Source organism: Fukomys damarensis, unplaced genomic scaffold, assembly GCF_012274545.1.
Source record: "Fukomys damarensis isolate Sample0158 unplaced genomic scaffold, DMR_v1.0_HiC HiC_scaffold_2, whole genome shotgun sequence".
NCBI classification, from domain to species: domain Eukaryota; kingdom Metazoa; phylum Chordata; class Mammalia; order Rodentia; family Bathyergidae; genus Fukomys; species Fukomys damarensis.
In genome coordinates, this window is record NW_022900914.1 from 25,388,583 (window position 1) to 25,404,021 (window position 15,439).

General features: G+C 41.8%; 1 protein-coding gene across 1 annotated transcript in view; it reads left to right on the plus strand.

Moving 5' to 3' along the window:
* Positions 1-15,439, plus strand: part of Rhoq (ras homolog family member Q) — a 38,892-nt gene that overhangs the window by 17,066 nt on the left and 6,387 nt on the right. The window contains exon 4 of the mRNA XM_010615898.3: positions 14,998-15,162. Within this exon, the coding sequence (XP_010614200.1) occupies positions 14,998-15,162 (165 nt within the window). The remainder of the gene's footprint in view (positions 1-14,997; positions 15,163-15,439) is intronic.

Sequence of the window (15,439 nt, forward strand, 5' to 3'; positions counted from 1 at the left end):
ACTATGATTTGATGTCAATGTGTAATTCTCAAAATACAGCCTTATCTCAAAAGGTTAGGTACCCTCATCCCATACATTAATTATACCTGCAGTGTCAGTGACATTGGGAGGTGGCCTGACCCATTTCCTAGGTGAGGAGATGGCATGGTTGTATGGGTTTGGGGTAGAGAGGGGTCCAGGCAGGACTGTGACTTCCAAGCTAGAGGAAAACACAGAAGGAGGTGTGCAGGAGAATTTGAGGGTGGGTGTGGAGCAGGCTGCATCCATTTTGGCAACAGTGGGTGGCATAAGGGAAGCTGTTGAAGCCAAGGTTGGCGAAGGAGCTTAGTGCCAGTTGTGGGTGACCTGGAGCACTAGCCTAATGAGTTTGGACTTTCTGAAGGGTACGGTGGCGAGCCAGTGATGTCTCTAAACTGGTGCTGGGAGGGAGGTAGCAAGCACATTAGGAGATTTCTCCATGTGCCCTTAGCCTTTTCTAGTCCTCAAGAGTGGACATCTTCTCTGCACTCTAAATTCCTGTGGCACTTAGCACTGTGGTCTCAGGTCATTAATCCATATTCTAGGTCTTCTTTGGATCTGGTTATCCCATTTAATCATAGCAGTGACTTTTTTGAGTTCATAGTATTATCTGCCCCTCCCCCTGGCTTTTATTTTTTTGGAGACAGGGTCTCACTATGTGGTTGAGATTGACCTGGAACTCACTATGTAGCCTAGACTGGTCTCAAACTCAGCGATCCTCCTGCCTCAGCATCCTGAGTGCTGGGATTACAGGCATCTGCCACCACGCCCAGCCTGGCTTTTTAATTGATGAGCAAATAGGCTCAGATACTGAAAAGACCCCAGTAAGGTCATACATGTGGCAGCCCTAGGCCTTAGGCCAGTCTTTTAGTTCCACATCTGCATCCCACTGTCTTGTGACTTCACCCTGCTGCCCAGATCTCGCCAGATTCCTTAGTAAGCCAGTGGCTTTTTATTTATTTGCTTTATTTTACTTTATTTCTATAGTGCTGGAGGTTGTGCCAAAGGCTTTGTACATGCTTAACACTTTACCACTGAGCTATACCCTAGCCTGACCAGTGGCTCCTCAAGGAAGACCTCTACCATTTGGTTATCCATGCAGCACACAGTACATAGACTTCAGTGATAGACTGCAGACACTGATGACCAAGGAGCTCAGTTTGTGGCTAACACAGGGCCAGGTTCAGATCTGGAAGTTCATAGCCTCCTGTGCAATTTGGCTATGGTGTAGGCTGCAATCTTGAACTTTGAGTCCATCCCTATAGGCCCAGCTGCTCTGGGAAGATTTCCTCACCACCTTACCCAGTGCCTGGGCTCCCCTGCTGCGTGCACGGCTTTGAAGCGAGGAGGGGATGGGTACACCTGACCCATCACTGCCTTCAAGGGCTTTATGACAGACAATCTACCAAAAAGAGCTGGCCTGAAACAACTGCATATTGAAAGCACAGTTTATCTGGTGCTTCTCTGATCGCGTTTTGTGGTAGTTCTTGTTTCCTTGCTACCCGGAGTATTAATTTCGTTTGATTTTATTTCTCTGGCCCTTGGTTTGCTTTGGCTGATGTCATGAATCTTCCTGACCAGGATTTTCTGTGTGGGAAATGCAGCTCTGGGAGTGGTTGAGCTTTTTGGAACACAGAAGATGCTAGTGCAAGTGAGTGTCCAGCCTGTATTTTACAGTCAGCTGCCGAAAACTGCCCTGGCTGTGTACAGCATGGGCCAGGGAGGACTTGGTGGCTGCACCAGAGCCAAGTGTGCCATGATTCTTCACATCCCAGGGCTCATTGTCCATTGTTACTTGAACACATTTTTTTTGGCCACACTGGGGATCAAACTCAGGACCTTGTGCTTGCGAGGCAGACACAGTGCCTCTGAGCTCAATCCCTGGCCCTTGAACACATTTTTTAGGAATGTCAGTCTATTTTTTTTTAATTAAGTAACTTTATTAGTACATTTAAGGTATACAGTGTAATGATATTCATCATTGGAAATTTGCACCTTTACATAATCCATCTTGATTCTTATTTTTTTCCCATTCTCCTGCCCTCCCTTTAATCCCTCTACCCCTCCCTATTTACAAAGACTTTGTTTCCATTTTTTCTTTTTCTCATGTTAATTCCATTCCCATCTTTCTTTTCCCCTGCCCCTCCCATTTCCCCTTCTGCTTTGCCCCTTTTCTTCCTATTTCATATTACCTATTATAACTTTCGGTCTTTATTTACACTCTCAGTTTCTCACACTAGAGAAACTATTCAGTATTTACACATGTGTCCTATTTATTTCACTTAAGAGTATGGCCTCGATGTGCATCCATTTAGCTATAAATGTCTCTAGTTTCTCATTCTTTATGGCTGAGTAGTACTCCATTTTATTTTTTTAAAAAACAGATTTTACTTATCCAGTCTCCTGTTGATGGGCAGTTGGGCTGCTTCCAAGTTTTAGCTATTTCCTATGTGGGCATGTAAACATATGCACTCATTTAAACCACCATGTCTTCTTCTCAAGATCAGTTTCATCCCCAGTCCTCATTTTCTGCCCATTTATTCCTTTGCCCCAAATCTGAAACTGAACAGAGAATGAACACTCCTGAGTGGGTGTGGTTTTCAGCAAATAGCTACTGTATGGGCCAAGTGCCTTTTGTACCTCAGCTCCTTTACTCTTCCTGGCACCCAAAGGGAAAGATCTGTCTGCAGCCTTTTTGGTAGGTGAAAGAAAGAGGCAAGGCAAGTGACTGGCACAAGGCTACACAGCTAGCAGGTCTGGCTTTGACTCAGAGTGTCTGTGTCAACCTGTGATACACTGCCTGGTTGAAACTTCTCAGGAGAAGTTTCCTTATTAACCAAGCAGGAGATGGCTTGTGTCCTGGGCTGGTGAAGGTCCAGCTGGGTGGTCTGGGCTTGTGTAGAAGTGGGAACCAGACACTCCCTGGGGCTGAGGGTTGAACTGGGCCATAGTGATGCCATAGGGTTTATTGTTCCAGGCCACAGGAGTTCTTCAGGGACCTTCTATAGTTAAAAAGGCCGAAGCAGGCAAGGAGGAGCAGAAGGGAGTGATTCAGGATGGGCAGGGAAGCTGGTGGATCCAACATAGGCCAAGAGGATGAGCCCTGCTTAACAGTATAGCAGTTGTGACTGTGATTCGTGCAGGCCCGGGTGTCAGTACGGTGCAGGTGATTCTGCGGTAGTCAGGTCTCTGGGTTTGCAGAGAAGTCTGTGGAAGTGCCTGTGCCTGTGCCTGTGGCCGGGGGTACCTGCCAAGTCACACCTTTGTGTACTAGTGTACCTATATGTAACTTTGAAAGTTGAGGTAGAAATTTAATCTTTGTGGGGGGGGGTAATGGGGATTGAACCTAGGGCCTTGTACTAAGCTATATCCTCATCCTCATCCCTTTTATTTTTTATTTCAAGCCAGGATCTGGCCAAGTCACCCAGTCTGGGCTCACACTTATGATCCCCCTGCTTCATCCTCCAAAGTTACAGGAATTCTAGGCATGTGCCATCACGCCCAGCAAATTTAAGCATCTCTTAAGTATACAATCCAGTGGTGATTAGTTCATTCACAATTATATGCATCCACCACCTCTGTTTCGTTCTAAAACATTTTCATCAACCCAGCAGCAACTGTATGAATGTTGACAGGGTCTGTTCCAGGCAAGCATGTTTATAAGACATGTTAGGATGTCCTGATTTTGCCTCTGACTGAGAAGCCTCCCTCTTCCTCAGATGGCAGATTGCACTTGTCTGCCTTGCCATGGTGTGTGGTTTAAGTCTCTAGATTCCAAAAGGGTTTGTTAGTCATAGTTTAACTCCCCCATGCAATTTGGCTGCCTCAGATGGACATAGAGAAAAGCAACACCTCATACTTAATCAAAGTGTCCTTCTGTGTGCTCAGGAGATTGGATCCAGGACCTCTCAGATATTCTGATCCATGGATGCTCGAGTCCCTTAAATAAAATGGTGTCTGTTTGCAGGTAACATACACACATCCTCCGTATCACCTCTAGATTATGTATAATTCCTAATCCAGTGTAAATGCTATGTAAATAATTGTTTTGCTGTGGTGTTTAGGGAATAGCAACAAGAAAAAGTCTATACATGTTCAGTACAGATGCATGTCTGTGTTTGTATGAGCATTTTCCACTTAGGGTTTGTTGACTCCTTGGAAGCAGAGATCAGAGGTACAGAGGGCTGTCTGTTCCCAGTTGCTGGAGTCTTCCCTTCACTGCTTGGTTGCAGGTGTGTTTGTCCATGAGCAAGCTGTGAGCCAAGTGCTGAGCGGATGGTAGGGCTGCCCTGGTGGAAGTGTCAGAGTTGGTACTTTCATCGCTGGTCCTAGAAATAGGTACCGATTCTGTGACCAAGCTGTGAATACACGCTGGTGGTATCAAAGCACATGACATGGACCCGTGTACAGGGCATCCTGACCAGTGTACATGAGGTGCAGCAGTAGTCCTTACTTGCTGAGAGGGGCAGGAGGGGCAGACCCAGCAGAAGAGGCAGGAACATCTCAGGAATGTTTCATTCTCATTGGACAGTTCTTACTGTGGGCACCCACCCCAGAACCAATGTCCATGGGAGTAGCAGGGGCGAGGAATGGAACTCACTGATTGGCTTAGGTGTGGGGTTCGGCTGCCCAGGGCTAAGAGAGGGTGGCCTCTGAACTACATCTGGGCTTTAGACAGGTAGAGGAAGTACAAAGATGTTGGGTAGACAGTCAACAGTGTCCTCCATACATGAGTAAAATAAATGTCAAAACAGTGAAAAAAAGGCATGGTGAGAACTGAGATGCAGAAAGTGTCTCCATGTGAGGCTGTCAGATTGAGTGTTCATGGTACAGTGGGTTTGGACCCCACGCTATATCCAAGCAGGTGATTGGACCGATTTGTACAAAAAAACAGCCCTGATTGCTGGAACCTCTCCGATTGCTCACTGAAATGACAACAGTAACCTGTGAATTAGTCTGTCACTTGAGAATTCAGGCACTTGATCTGCTTTCTCCTGAGTTGAAGCTGATGTGCCTCCTGTGACCTGGCTGCAGCTTCATTTTTCAATTCTTCCTTCCCCCGTGTAACATTCATGTATTCAGCAAGTGTTTAATAAGCAGGTAGCGTCAGCCAGGCCTTGAAGACTAGGCCCTGCCTGCAGGGAGTCCTGAGGAGGATGCAGATAAGAAAAGAGGCACATACAGGACAGTGTCTGAAATGGAGCAGGAGAAGCATAGTGCTGTCCAACTACAGAACGTGGGAATGCTTGATCTGAATAAGGGGTTCAGGTGAGATCCGTTGGACAACGTGATTTCTAGACCAAAGCCTACAAGATGAGTAGGAGCTAGTCAGAGGGACAGGGATGAGGGAGCTAGCCAGAGGGACAGCTAGTGAAGAGGGACAGGGATGAGTTGGATGTGTTGTTTGGGTTAGGGGCTGACACACTACATGCACTTGGGGTTGCTACTGAGGACTTGGGGGTTTCTGGCTTGGACAGACTGATTGGGTGTTGGAATCTTTTATTGAGCCAGCACACAGAAGGGAAGATGTGATGTTAGTTCAGAAATACAGAATCTTGAGATGTTCTTGTTCAGCCAGAAGTAGGCACTGAGTAAAGACCTGAGTCTGGAACTCAGAGCTAGAAAGCTTCTCTGAGTACCTACTTGACATCGTGACTTAACAGGTCTGAAGTCAGACTCCAGTTTTCTCCTTAATTTACTTCTCAGGCTTCCTCGAAAGACACTCTCTGCCCAGCTGCACAAACCAGAACCCCAACTATTTCTTTGCCTCATGTCCAGCCCATCACCTGAGCCTGGGTCTACTTCCAGCATAGATGTAGAAGCCACCATTTCTCTAGCTGCTTCCACTTAGTCACCATTTCTTGTGCCCCAGGTCTCTCTCATGGCTCTTGTTATACTCCTCTAAGGCCCCCCACCCCCACAGTTTGTCCTCCTCAGAGAAGCCTGAGTCACCTTTTTTAAAAGTCCAATTATGTGATTCCCTTGTCTCACCATTAATGACATTCCTTTGCTTTGCGGCTTTGTTCACTCTGTCCTGTATCTGGCCCCCTAAACCTTCCTTCAGGTCTCAGGCCGGAGGCTGTCCCCTCAGTAAGGGCTTTCCTGACTGGCTATACTGAAGCTGGTTTTCCTCATTTTTCTCGAGGTGTACCTGGCTCTTTTCCTTCAGAGCACCTGTCCCAATTTGCAGGTATGTTCATTTTGGTCCTAATTTAGTCTGACTTAGTACCTCAGCTGTATCAGACTCTCCCCTTTTTACTAATCCTCAAATGAATCCTGTAGGTAATACCACCTCTAGGCACATAATTTTAAACCAGTAGAACATCCTAGCAGTAATATGAAAGAGAAACAAACAAAGGAAAAGTAATTCCCTAAAAAGATTTATTTCAGTATTCCTAAAATCCCAGAGCTGAATATTCAAGAAATTACAGTGAAGTAGTAGTCATTATGTACCTGTATCTACAGGTAGAATTACTGTGAATGCAACAGTCGTAAATATTGAATGACATGGCTGTGTTTTATGGGTGATTCAGATACTAACAGTAACATTGCACATGTTACAGAATTTTTTTATGAGCATAAGCAACTCCTAGGATGTTTTAGACAAAACAAAGTACAGCCTCCTATTTGGACTGAGATTACCTTCCTAGAAAATTTATTAAAATCATGCTTAGAAAAACATTTTGTGTTCATATATTCAGTCGAGTCAGGTAGTAGATTTGTGTAATTTTAGAAAGGTTTTACGTAGCAGGATACTCAACTGTCACATGGGGCCCCATGTACTTTTCATTGTACAGGTTTTGTATCAGTCTAGTTTCCATCCCCAAAATACTAGTAGCGTTTTCCTGTTCATTTTGATAATCAGAAGCACCTCCCACATTTCCAGCATGTCCCCTAGACACAGTCATACTGCCTGGCTGAGAGCTACCCGCCCCACTGCCCAGTACACACTAAGCTGCAGGCGGGTAGGGTCTTTGTCTGGTTTCCGCCAGTGTATCCACCGTGCTCAGTACCTCAGTACCAGTACACTTGTTGGCACAGATGAATGAATGCGTGAATGACTGTTCCATCAACTTGAAATCTGTGCCATGAAGTTAGGAAAGAGTATGTACTGTGGATGTGTGACCTGCCTTTTACCTCCTTAGGCCAGCTAGCCTCTGTTTTAGTGAAATAGACTTGTAATTATAGCTCTCTACAATGTAGAATTTGAGCTCTACATTCTTTTGAACCAAGGGAGTCACCTCACTGTGCATAAAAGAAACAGTGATGGCTCTGAAGCTGTGGCTTATCTTTTTTTGGAAAGTCAGACTTGTGTTCTAGAAGAGCTCAAAGCACTTGACCAGCTCTCTTTTCTCTCAACATGTGTCTGCTATATTTACTCTCACTTCACAGATGGGGAAATGAAGCTTGCCTGAGGCCCATATTTAGCTGCGTCTTGATCCTCTGCCTTGTGGGGTCAGCTTAGATAAAACAGAATCCTAAGACTTGAGATTTATCCAGGAGTTTAAACATCCTCCCACATTAAATCTGTTACTAGAGATGCTCCTAGGGTAAAAAGTTACTTTGAGACTTTTCTGCGTGAGAGGAAGCTGTCTGCTGGTTCAGGCTTCCCCTTTTTAGAGATGAGGAAGTGCTGGTCCATGGAGTTGTGGTAGGCTCATGGCAAAGCCAGTCTTCTCACTGGCTGTGTATTTCTCTTCTTTTCTCCCAGCTAATCCAAACAGCACTTAGGGTCAGCCAGGCAGCCAAAAGGAAAATAGTAATGGAAAAAAGCTCATGGTTTGGGTCCCGAGCTCCTAAATAATTGTTAAATTAAGGGGGAGACTGGCTTATTAAAAATTTCATGAAGGGCCGGGGATTTAGCTTAGTGGTATTGCTGTCTGCCCCACAAGTGCAAGGTCCTGAGTTTGATCCCTGGTACCAAAAAATAAAAATAAAAAAATAAAAAAAATCTGCATGAAGATGACAGTTGCTGAAAGTTAGAAACTAAATCTTCAAGAATTCTTTTATTGAGGAGGGGATGAAGGGAGGGTAGGGAAAAGGGGAAAAAATGAGAACCAAGACCTGTCATGTAAAGGTACAAGATCCCAGTAATGAATGTAACTGTACTATAAACCTAAAATGTACCAATAAACTCAATAAAAAAAAAAGAGTCAATCAGGCTCATGACCTATAAATCCCATTTCACAACTCAAATGAAGATTTAAAAATATAAGAAGAAAAGACCAAGTAAGTGAACAGTTTTTGAAAAGCATTTACCTCCTAGAAATACATAGCACTTCAAAAAAATATTTTTCCTTCCCAAACTCCCTTTAGTTCAGTAGTAGGCAAATGGTAGGCAAATCCAGTGAACTCATCACTAATGAGAACTTCCAACCAAATTTATCAGAATGATCCCCAAAGAGATTCAACCCAACTTCTCTGAAAAACAGCTGGTTTTTGGCCAGGGGGATTAACATTGTAGTGGTGCTGGGATCAGACTCGGGGCATTCAAGTGCCCTACCACTGAGTTATTCTCCCAGTTCTAGAGTTATTTTTAAGGAGGTGAAAAGTGGTATTTTCATTTCACAATGTTAAATATAAAATGAACTTAAAGGTGGAAAAATGATTACCCAAAAGAAGTAAGTTTTCATAACTGATTGCCCAGAATTACTACAGAAATGTCTATGATGGTGTTAGAACACTTTCATTCTTCTTGTGTCCTCTTGCCTTCGCATAGCACCCTTTGAGGGCTGGCTGTTCAAAAGCCAGACCTGGTTCCTATTTTGGGCTTCTCACTAGAAACAGATGTTTCAGATGGAAATTACTATGGTGCCCTAGGAAGTGGCAGAGAGTTGCTGTTTCTTATACCACAAAGTCACCAGCTGTCAGGACATTCTGACTTAGTTGTCAGAATTTTGTATATTTCTGAGTGTAATCGGCAGCTGTTGTAGACTTTGGATGGCCGAGGCTCGCTAATGAAACAGCTACTCAGTTGTGGTCCCACATTTTCTTATTTGAGGTTTAGATAGAGGGAAATTCTTGTAGGTGTTGGTAAATGGCTATTTCCTAAATCAGAATAACATCCTGGGTTATTTGGGAGTGCAACTCATTCTTATAGTACCTCTGGTTTTCAAAGCACTTGTCACTGATACCTGCCCAGTTTATAAACAGAAAAGGTAAGGCTCCAAGAAATAAGGGACTTAACCAAGGCCACATTGCTTATGTATGTCCATTGTGTAAGGCCCGCTCAGATGCCTCTTAAGCAGTCTTTTCTTAGTGTCCACTAATTACCGCTTTTGAATGTACCACATTCTGACATTTAATAGCAGGTTTGGATACATCTTGTCTGTCTTACGAACTTCTGAAGGTCAGAGACTGTGATCATTTCCCTACCCATCAGAATTTCTCCTCATCAGTGCTAAGCTTATGCATATTTCACAGTTCCTCCTCCTCCTCCTCCTCTAGGTGATGGCTCTCTGGTCTGCAAAGCCCTAGAAAGGTTCACAGGCATCTTGTGGGTACTTTTGTTCATTTGTGCTCGTTGCCTTATTTTTAATATACTAACATTATTACTGGAGAGCTTGGTAAATGTTTGCAGAGTGTTTGATAAATTAAGTATTTGAATTCTGGCCTTCCTTCATGCCTCTGATGATTACAGCACTGTTCCATGTACCTAGTAGTATTTTAATGTTTCCTGGATTAACCATTGATCTGTTTATCTGCTCCAACTTCCATTTCAATCTCCCTCATTGTATATGACTTTCTTTCTCCTTATGTCTTGAATTCCCAACTAAACTGTGAGTTCCAACGTATACAGTTATGTCTTTTATGTGTGTGTATGTGAACATCTTCCATGCAGCATAATATCTCTCAGTAAATCTTTTCTGATGGCTTTTAAGTGGCCAATGTGTGACAGCATGCCGGCTGACGAGATCTGCCAGGGCTAGCTTGTCCAGTGTGCATGGTTTTTTGTAAAATACAGGTAAGTATAGGGTTTTTGTTTATTTTGGCACCAGGGATCGAACTCCAAACTCGGGCCCCTATGCTTGCAAGAGGCAGGCGGCAGAACCACCCAGCCCAGGGGTATTTATTTTAAATAAACATACACAAGCATTTTAAATAAAGACAAGTAAAGTGGGAGGGAGCACCCAGGTCCGCAAGATGAGACAAGCTTAGTGAATACGCAGCGAGGCTTGTGGGCCCCGCAGGCAGAGCCAGACATCAACAGGTGTCTGTGGCCGCTGTGCATCTGTTGTGTGTCCCTGTTGCTCCAGAAAATTTTATTCCCTCTCAGGCACATTTCTTTGGTCTCTTATTTGCAATTCTTGTCAGATAATAAGTGTGTGATACTTTTAAGGATTATGGTTGTCACAGATCAAGAATTCTCGACAGTAATAGAGACTGGCTTAATCACTAAGCTATCAGAACACGCTTAAAAATTGACTCCTCTGTTACCTATCCAGTTGCTACAAAGTCAAAGGATTTACTTCCCAGTCCGAAATCCTGTTGACCAAACTCAGCATGTTTTTCATGGGTTTGATGTCAGGTAATTGTCTCTAATATACTTTTCTGCACTCTTGAGAATGATCTAGTTAAATGTTTAAATACCTATTTTTAAAATTTGAACTAAAATATATATTGGTTTGTTAATTAGGAGGACACTGGAGAGTTGGCTGGAAAAAGGTGTAACTTTGATAAGTGGTTATTTAAAAATAAGGGCGTTTACATCACATTTAACTTTCTTAGTGTTGTCCGATTTAAATTATATACTTTAGAGGACACAATCTAAAATTTCCACCTGTTTATTACCAAATCCAATATTCCACATTAAGTTCACTCAAGATGTGGTGCAGTGAGTATAAACATTTTTATGTGATGCCAAGTACAGTGTGCACAAAGGATAATTTATTTTTTAATTTGCTATCTATTATTAGACTTCTAATTACTTAGGCTAAATGGAAGCAGAAAGGTCTCATTCTTATAACAACTGCTAATTATTTAGCCAAAAGTGACAGGGAGGAATTCACTTTAGGTAGCTTGGACTGATGAAGTAACATTTCTTTCTAAAGAGTTCTAACCCTACTTACTTTGTTGTTGTTTGTTTGTTTTATAACCTCAGTTTCCCCATATTTAATTATTCTAACAGAACAAGCAGTTTAACAAATACAGTACCTAGAAATGACTTGGTCTTTTGTGCCCCCGTGCCCATGTGTTCCTCACTGAGAAAAATCAGGATTCACTGTGCTTATGAAAGAAATCTATAGAACAGATTTATATTCTGTGGAATATTTTTATTAATATCAAGAATTTCTAGACAACTTTGAATTCACCTACTTTAAATTTCTTGTCATATCGCCCTGGAGAAAGAATGTACAATTCTATTTCCCTAATGAGGTAAATTTGCTTGAAAAGTAAAATTTTCATTACAGTATCTTACGTGGCATTCTTGAAAAGATACAAAATTTTTTTCATTCTCTTTCAAAGTCTTAAGGCTGTTCAATTCCAAAATGACTAATTACTGCAGTGATAATATATCATTCTCTTTTTAATAATCTGACAATTATACTGCCCTCAAGAGACCTCAGTTTATGTGTTTTGTTGGGAATGCAGAAGATTTTTATTTCTCACTACGGGAGTTGCTCTAGTTGTAGTTGGAGGGCGATACAAAGCCAGGAATGTGTGGAACTCATGGGATTCTGCCTGGGTTTGTGGAGGAAGAGATTCAGCTTCTCATGGGAGAAAGAATTCATGTTAAAGCAGTGGACAGCTTCTTTCATGTGCCAGGTGCAATGCTGAGTACTTCAGTTGTATTATTTCATTTATTCCTCATAATCCTCTAGAACAGCATCCCTGCTTCCATTTCTGTGAACACTGGAAACCTAAATCTGGTGAGGAGTGAGTTTTAATGAGAACTCCCCAACCGCAGACCAGGCCAAGTGCAGTTTGCTCAGAAGCATAGAGCTGCTTGGTAGAATGCTGAGGTTTAATACTGCTTCTTTGATTCTCCAATGGACTTGCAGTTTGAAATAGGGAGTAAAATATGGAAACCATATTCAGTGTACCTGATCACACTACTTAACGCACAAACTGAGTTTTCAAAATGTGTTTTTTGGATAATAGTCCTTTTGTAGTAACTGACCAGGGTGTAACATATGTTCCATACCTACTCTACTTGATTTCCTCATGAATAGGTCCTTAATGCCAGGGCATAGCTTGAGTCAAAATTAAATTCAGGCCTCCACTTTTTAAAATAAAGGGTTTAGGCTGGGCGTGGTGGTGCACACCTGTAATCACAGCACATGGGAGGCTCAGGCAGGAGGATTGTCTTGAGTTTGAGGCCAGCTTGCACTACATAGTGAGATCTTGTCTCATAAAACCCAAAATTAAAAACAAAAGGTGTAGAAGGTTGGGAGGTGGCTTTCCCCCTTTTGTCCCATGAAAGCCACTGCCTGAGAAATCATGGCTCCAGTATAGGAGTGCCTTTTGATAGCATTGCAGTAAAATACAAGAGCTAACCTGGAAAGTCAAGAGTTTGGTCTATGTCCTTAGCTTCCAAGTCAATGGATTCAATTATTTGTGGGCTGAAAACATTTGGGGAAAAAATAGATTTGTACTGAACATGTGCAGGCCTCCCTCATTATTTTCTAAGCTATGCAGTCAATAGCCATTTCAGAGCATTTACATTGTACTAGGTGGTCTAATCTAGAGATGATTGAAAGTATACAGGAGGAGTGTGGCGGTTCTATGCATATGCTGTGCTATTTCATCTAAGAAACTTGGGCATCTGTGGATTTTGATAGCTGCAGAGTCCTGGAACCAGTCTCCCTCAGATACTGAGGGGCAGCTCTGTGCTTGAGCTGAGAATTGTATTAAGAACTCAAAACAATCAGCCCCCCCCAAATATAAAGACCCGATTCAAAAATGGGCATCCGAAATGAACAGACATTTCTCAGACAAAGAAGTAAAAGCAGCAAGAAAATATTTGAAAAAATGTTCCACATCACTGGTCATTTGAGAGATGCAGATGAAAACAACACTGTGAGATTCCACCTCACCCCACAAAGAATGGCTGCTATCAAGAAATCACACAATAACAAATGTTGGCGGGGTTGTGGGGAGAAAGGAACCCTTCTCCATTGTTGGTGGGAGTGCAGACTGGTGCAACCACTATGGAAATCAATATGGAGATACCTCAAAGAGCTTGGACTGGAGGTTCCATTTGACCCAGCCATCCCTCTGCTGGGTATCTTTCCAAGAGAACTAAAAGAATCATATCACAGAGAAGTATGTGCACCCATATTTATAGTGGCACAGTTTGTAATAGCTAAATCTTGGAAACAGCCCATTTGCCCATCCATTGGAAACTGGATAAAGAAGATGTGGTTTTTCTATAAAATGGAATATTACTCAGCCATAAAGAATGAGAAAATAGATTCATTCATAGGAAAATGGATACATATTGAAGATATACTCCTAAGTGAAATAAATAAGTCACACATGTGTAAATATCAAATAGTTTCCCTGGTGTGAATAATCTGCAACAATGCATAAGATTCTAATAAGATTACTGACATTTAGAAATGGGAAGAAAGGACCTAAAGGTGTAGGGAAGGTAGGATGGTTAGGGGAAGAGTAAAAAGGGAAAAGAAAAAATGTGAGAGAATGAAAAGATGAAAAATAAAGTGTAGATGGAGAGGGGAGGAGGGGGTGAAGGGAGGGCAGGGGTAAGGGGAAAAATGAGAATCAAGACTTGTCATGTAGAGGTACAAGATCCCAACAATGGATGTAACTGTACTGTATCCCTAAAATGTACCAATAAACTCAATTAAAGCTGAAAAAAAGTAAATTAAAAAAAAAAAGAAAAGAAAAATGGCAGAAGATGACATGAAAAGAAAGCTGAAATGGAAGAAATAGTACCATTGGAATTGAGTGGAAGATGTTTTGAATATTCTTAGTTTCACATTTGTGCTATTCTAACAGTGGAGCAAGTTATTTAAGAGGGGAGGAGACCTAGGCCCCAAAATAAACTTTCCTTGAAACCAGAGGCAAATGTAGCCAGGGACACAAATGGAATCCTGACTTTGTTCCCTCACTAAAATATGAATAAGCAGAATTTGGTGTCACGTAAAGTAGTCCATGCAAAAGAGGACATTTATTACCTTTTGTGATACACAGGGACTAAAACAACCATCATGAATACCTTTGAGAAGAACTCATGGCCCGCATTTGGAGAGATCTCCAGGGCAGACTAGCTGCGGGAGGTGTAGAACACACATTGCGTGCTCTTGTGTCCAGATGTGTGATATGTACAGCTGCAGGTGGATGCATGCATAGAAAAAGAACTGAGAGCTGAGTAGATAAGCAAAAATATTTGGAAAGGGAGATAGAAAAAGGATGCTTCTGTGAATGTACTCCCGATGTTTCTGTCTTTAAATTTCACATGCGTGCACCCATTTACACACATGCACACGTGCACACACACACAGTTTTTAAAATACCAGAAAACAAGGGAAGCAAAAATTGAGGGTCTCAGTGAAGAATTGAAGTGTGACTAATAAATAGGGTGAATGTTTAAATAAAACATTTTTGAACACTTTTACTTGAAAGGAAAACAAGATGGGTTACCTGTATTGTTACAAAGATTAATCCCTAAGAGAACATGGTGATAAAAACTTGACACAAAATAAATACCTGTATGTCGTTGTAATACTAAGTATCTCACTCTCCTCCAGTCTTTGTGCAGACTTTTGAGTTAAAAATGTTTCCAGTGAATGCTTTAGTCATTACATTGTACTTAGTTTTTGAATTTATTAGTGATACTCATTATTTCTACTCTACTGGTTTTCAGAGCTTTTAAAAAAATTAAGAAAAACAAGTGGAATCATCACATTTTATTTGTGGGACACTCCTGAATTTGTCTCTTTTTATTACATGATGCAAAGTATATAAGTAAACTATAGACATGTAAATATAGTGAGGTTTTTCTTTTTGTCTCAGGAAGACTATGATCGTCTGAGGCCTTTATCCTATCCAATGACTGATGTCTTCCTCATATGCTTCTCCGTGGTCAATCCAGCCTCATTTCAAAATGTGAAAGAAGAGTGGGTACCGGAACTTAAGGAATATGCACCAAATGTACCCTTTTTATTAATAGGAACTCAGGTACGTCTGCTCTGATTTTATCAGGTCAAGTGTAAGTTCTGCAGCCAGTGGGGGTGGAGGGGTGACTCTCAGACAAATGGTCCTAAGGTTAGCAAATGATGTGTTTAGATTGAGATGCAGGCTAATAAGTTCTGTCATATTTTTAGAAAAAAAATAGTATCAAAATAAAGCAGTTATATTAGTAACTTTAAACAATACTTCTTTTTAGTATTGTGGGTTTGATTTTTTTGTTTGTTTTTTTGTTTTTTGTTTTTTGTTTTTTTTTTTTTTTTGTTTT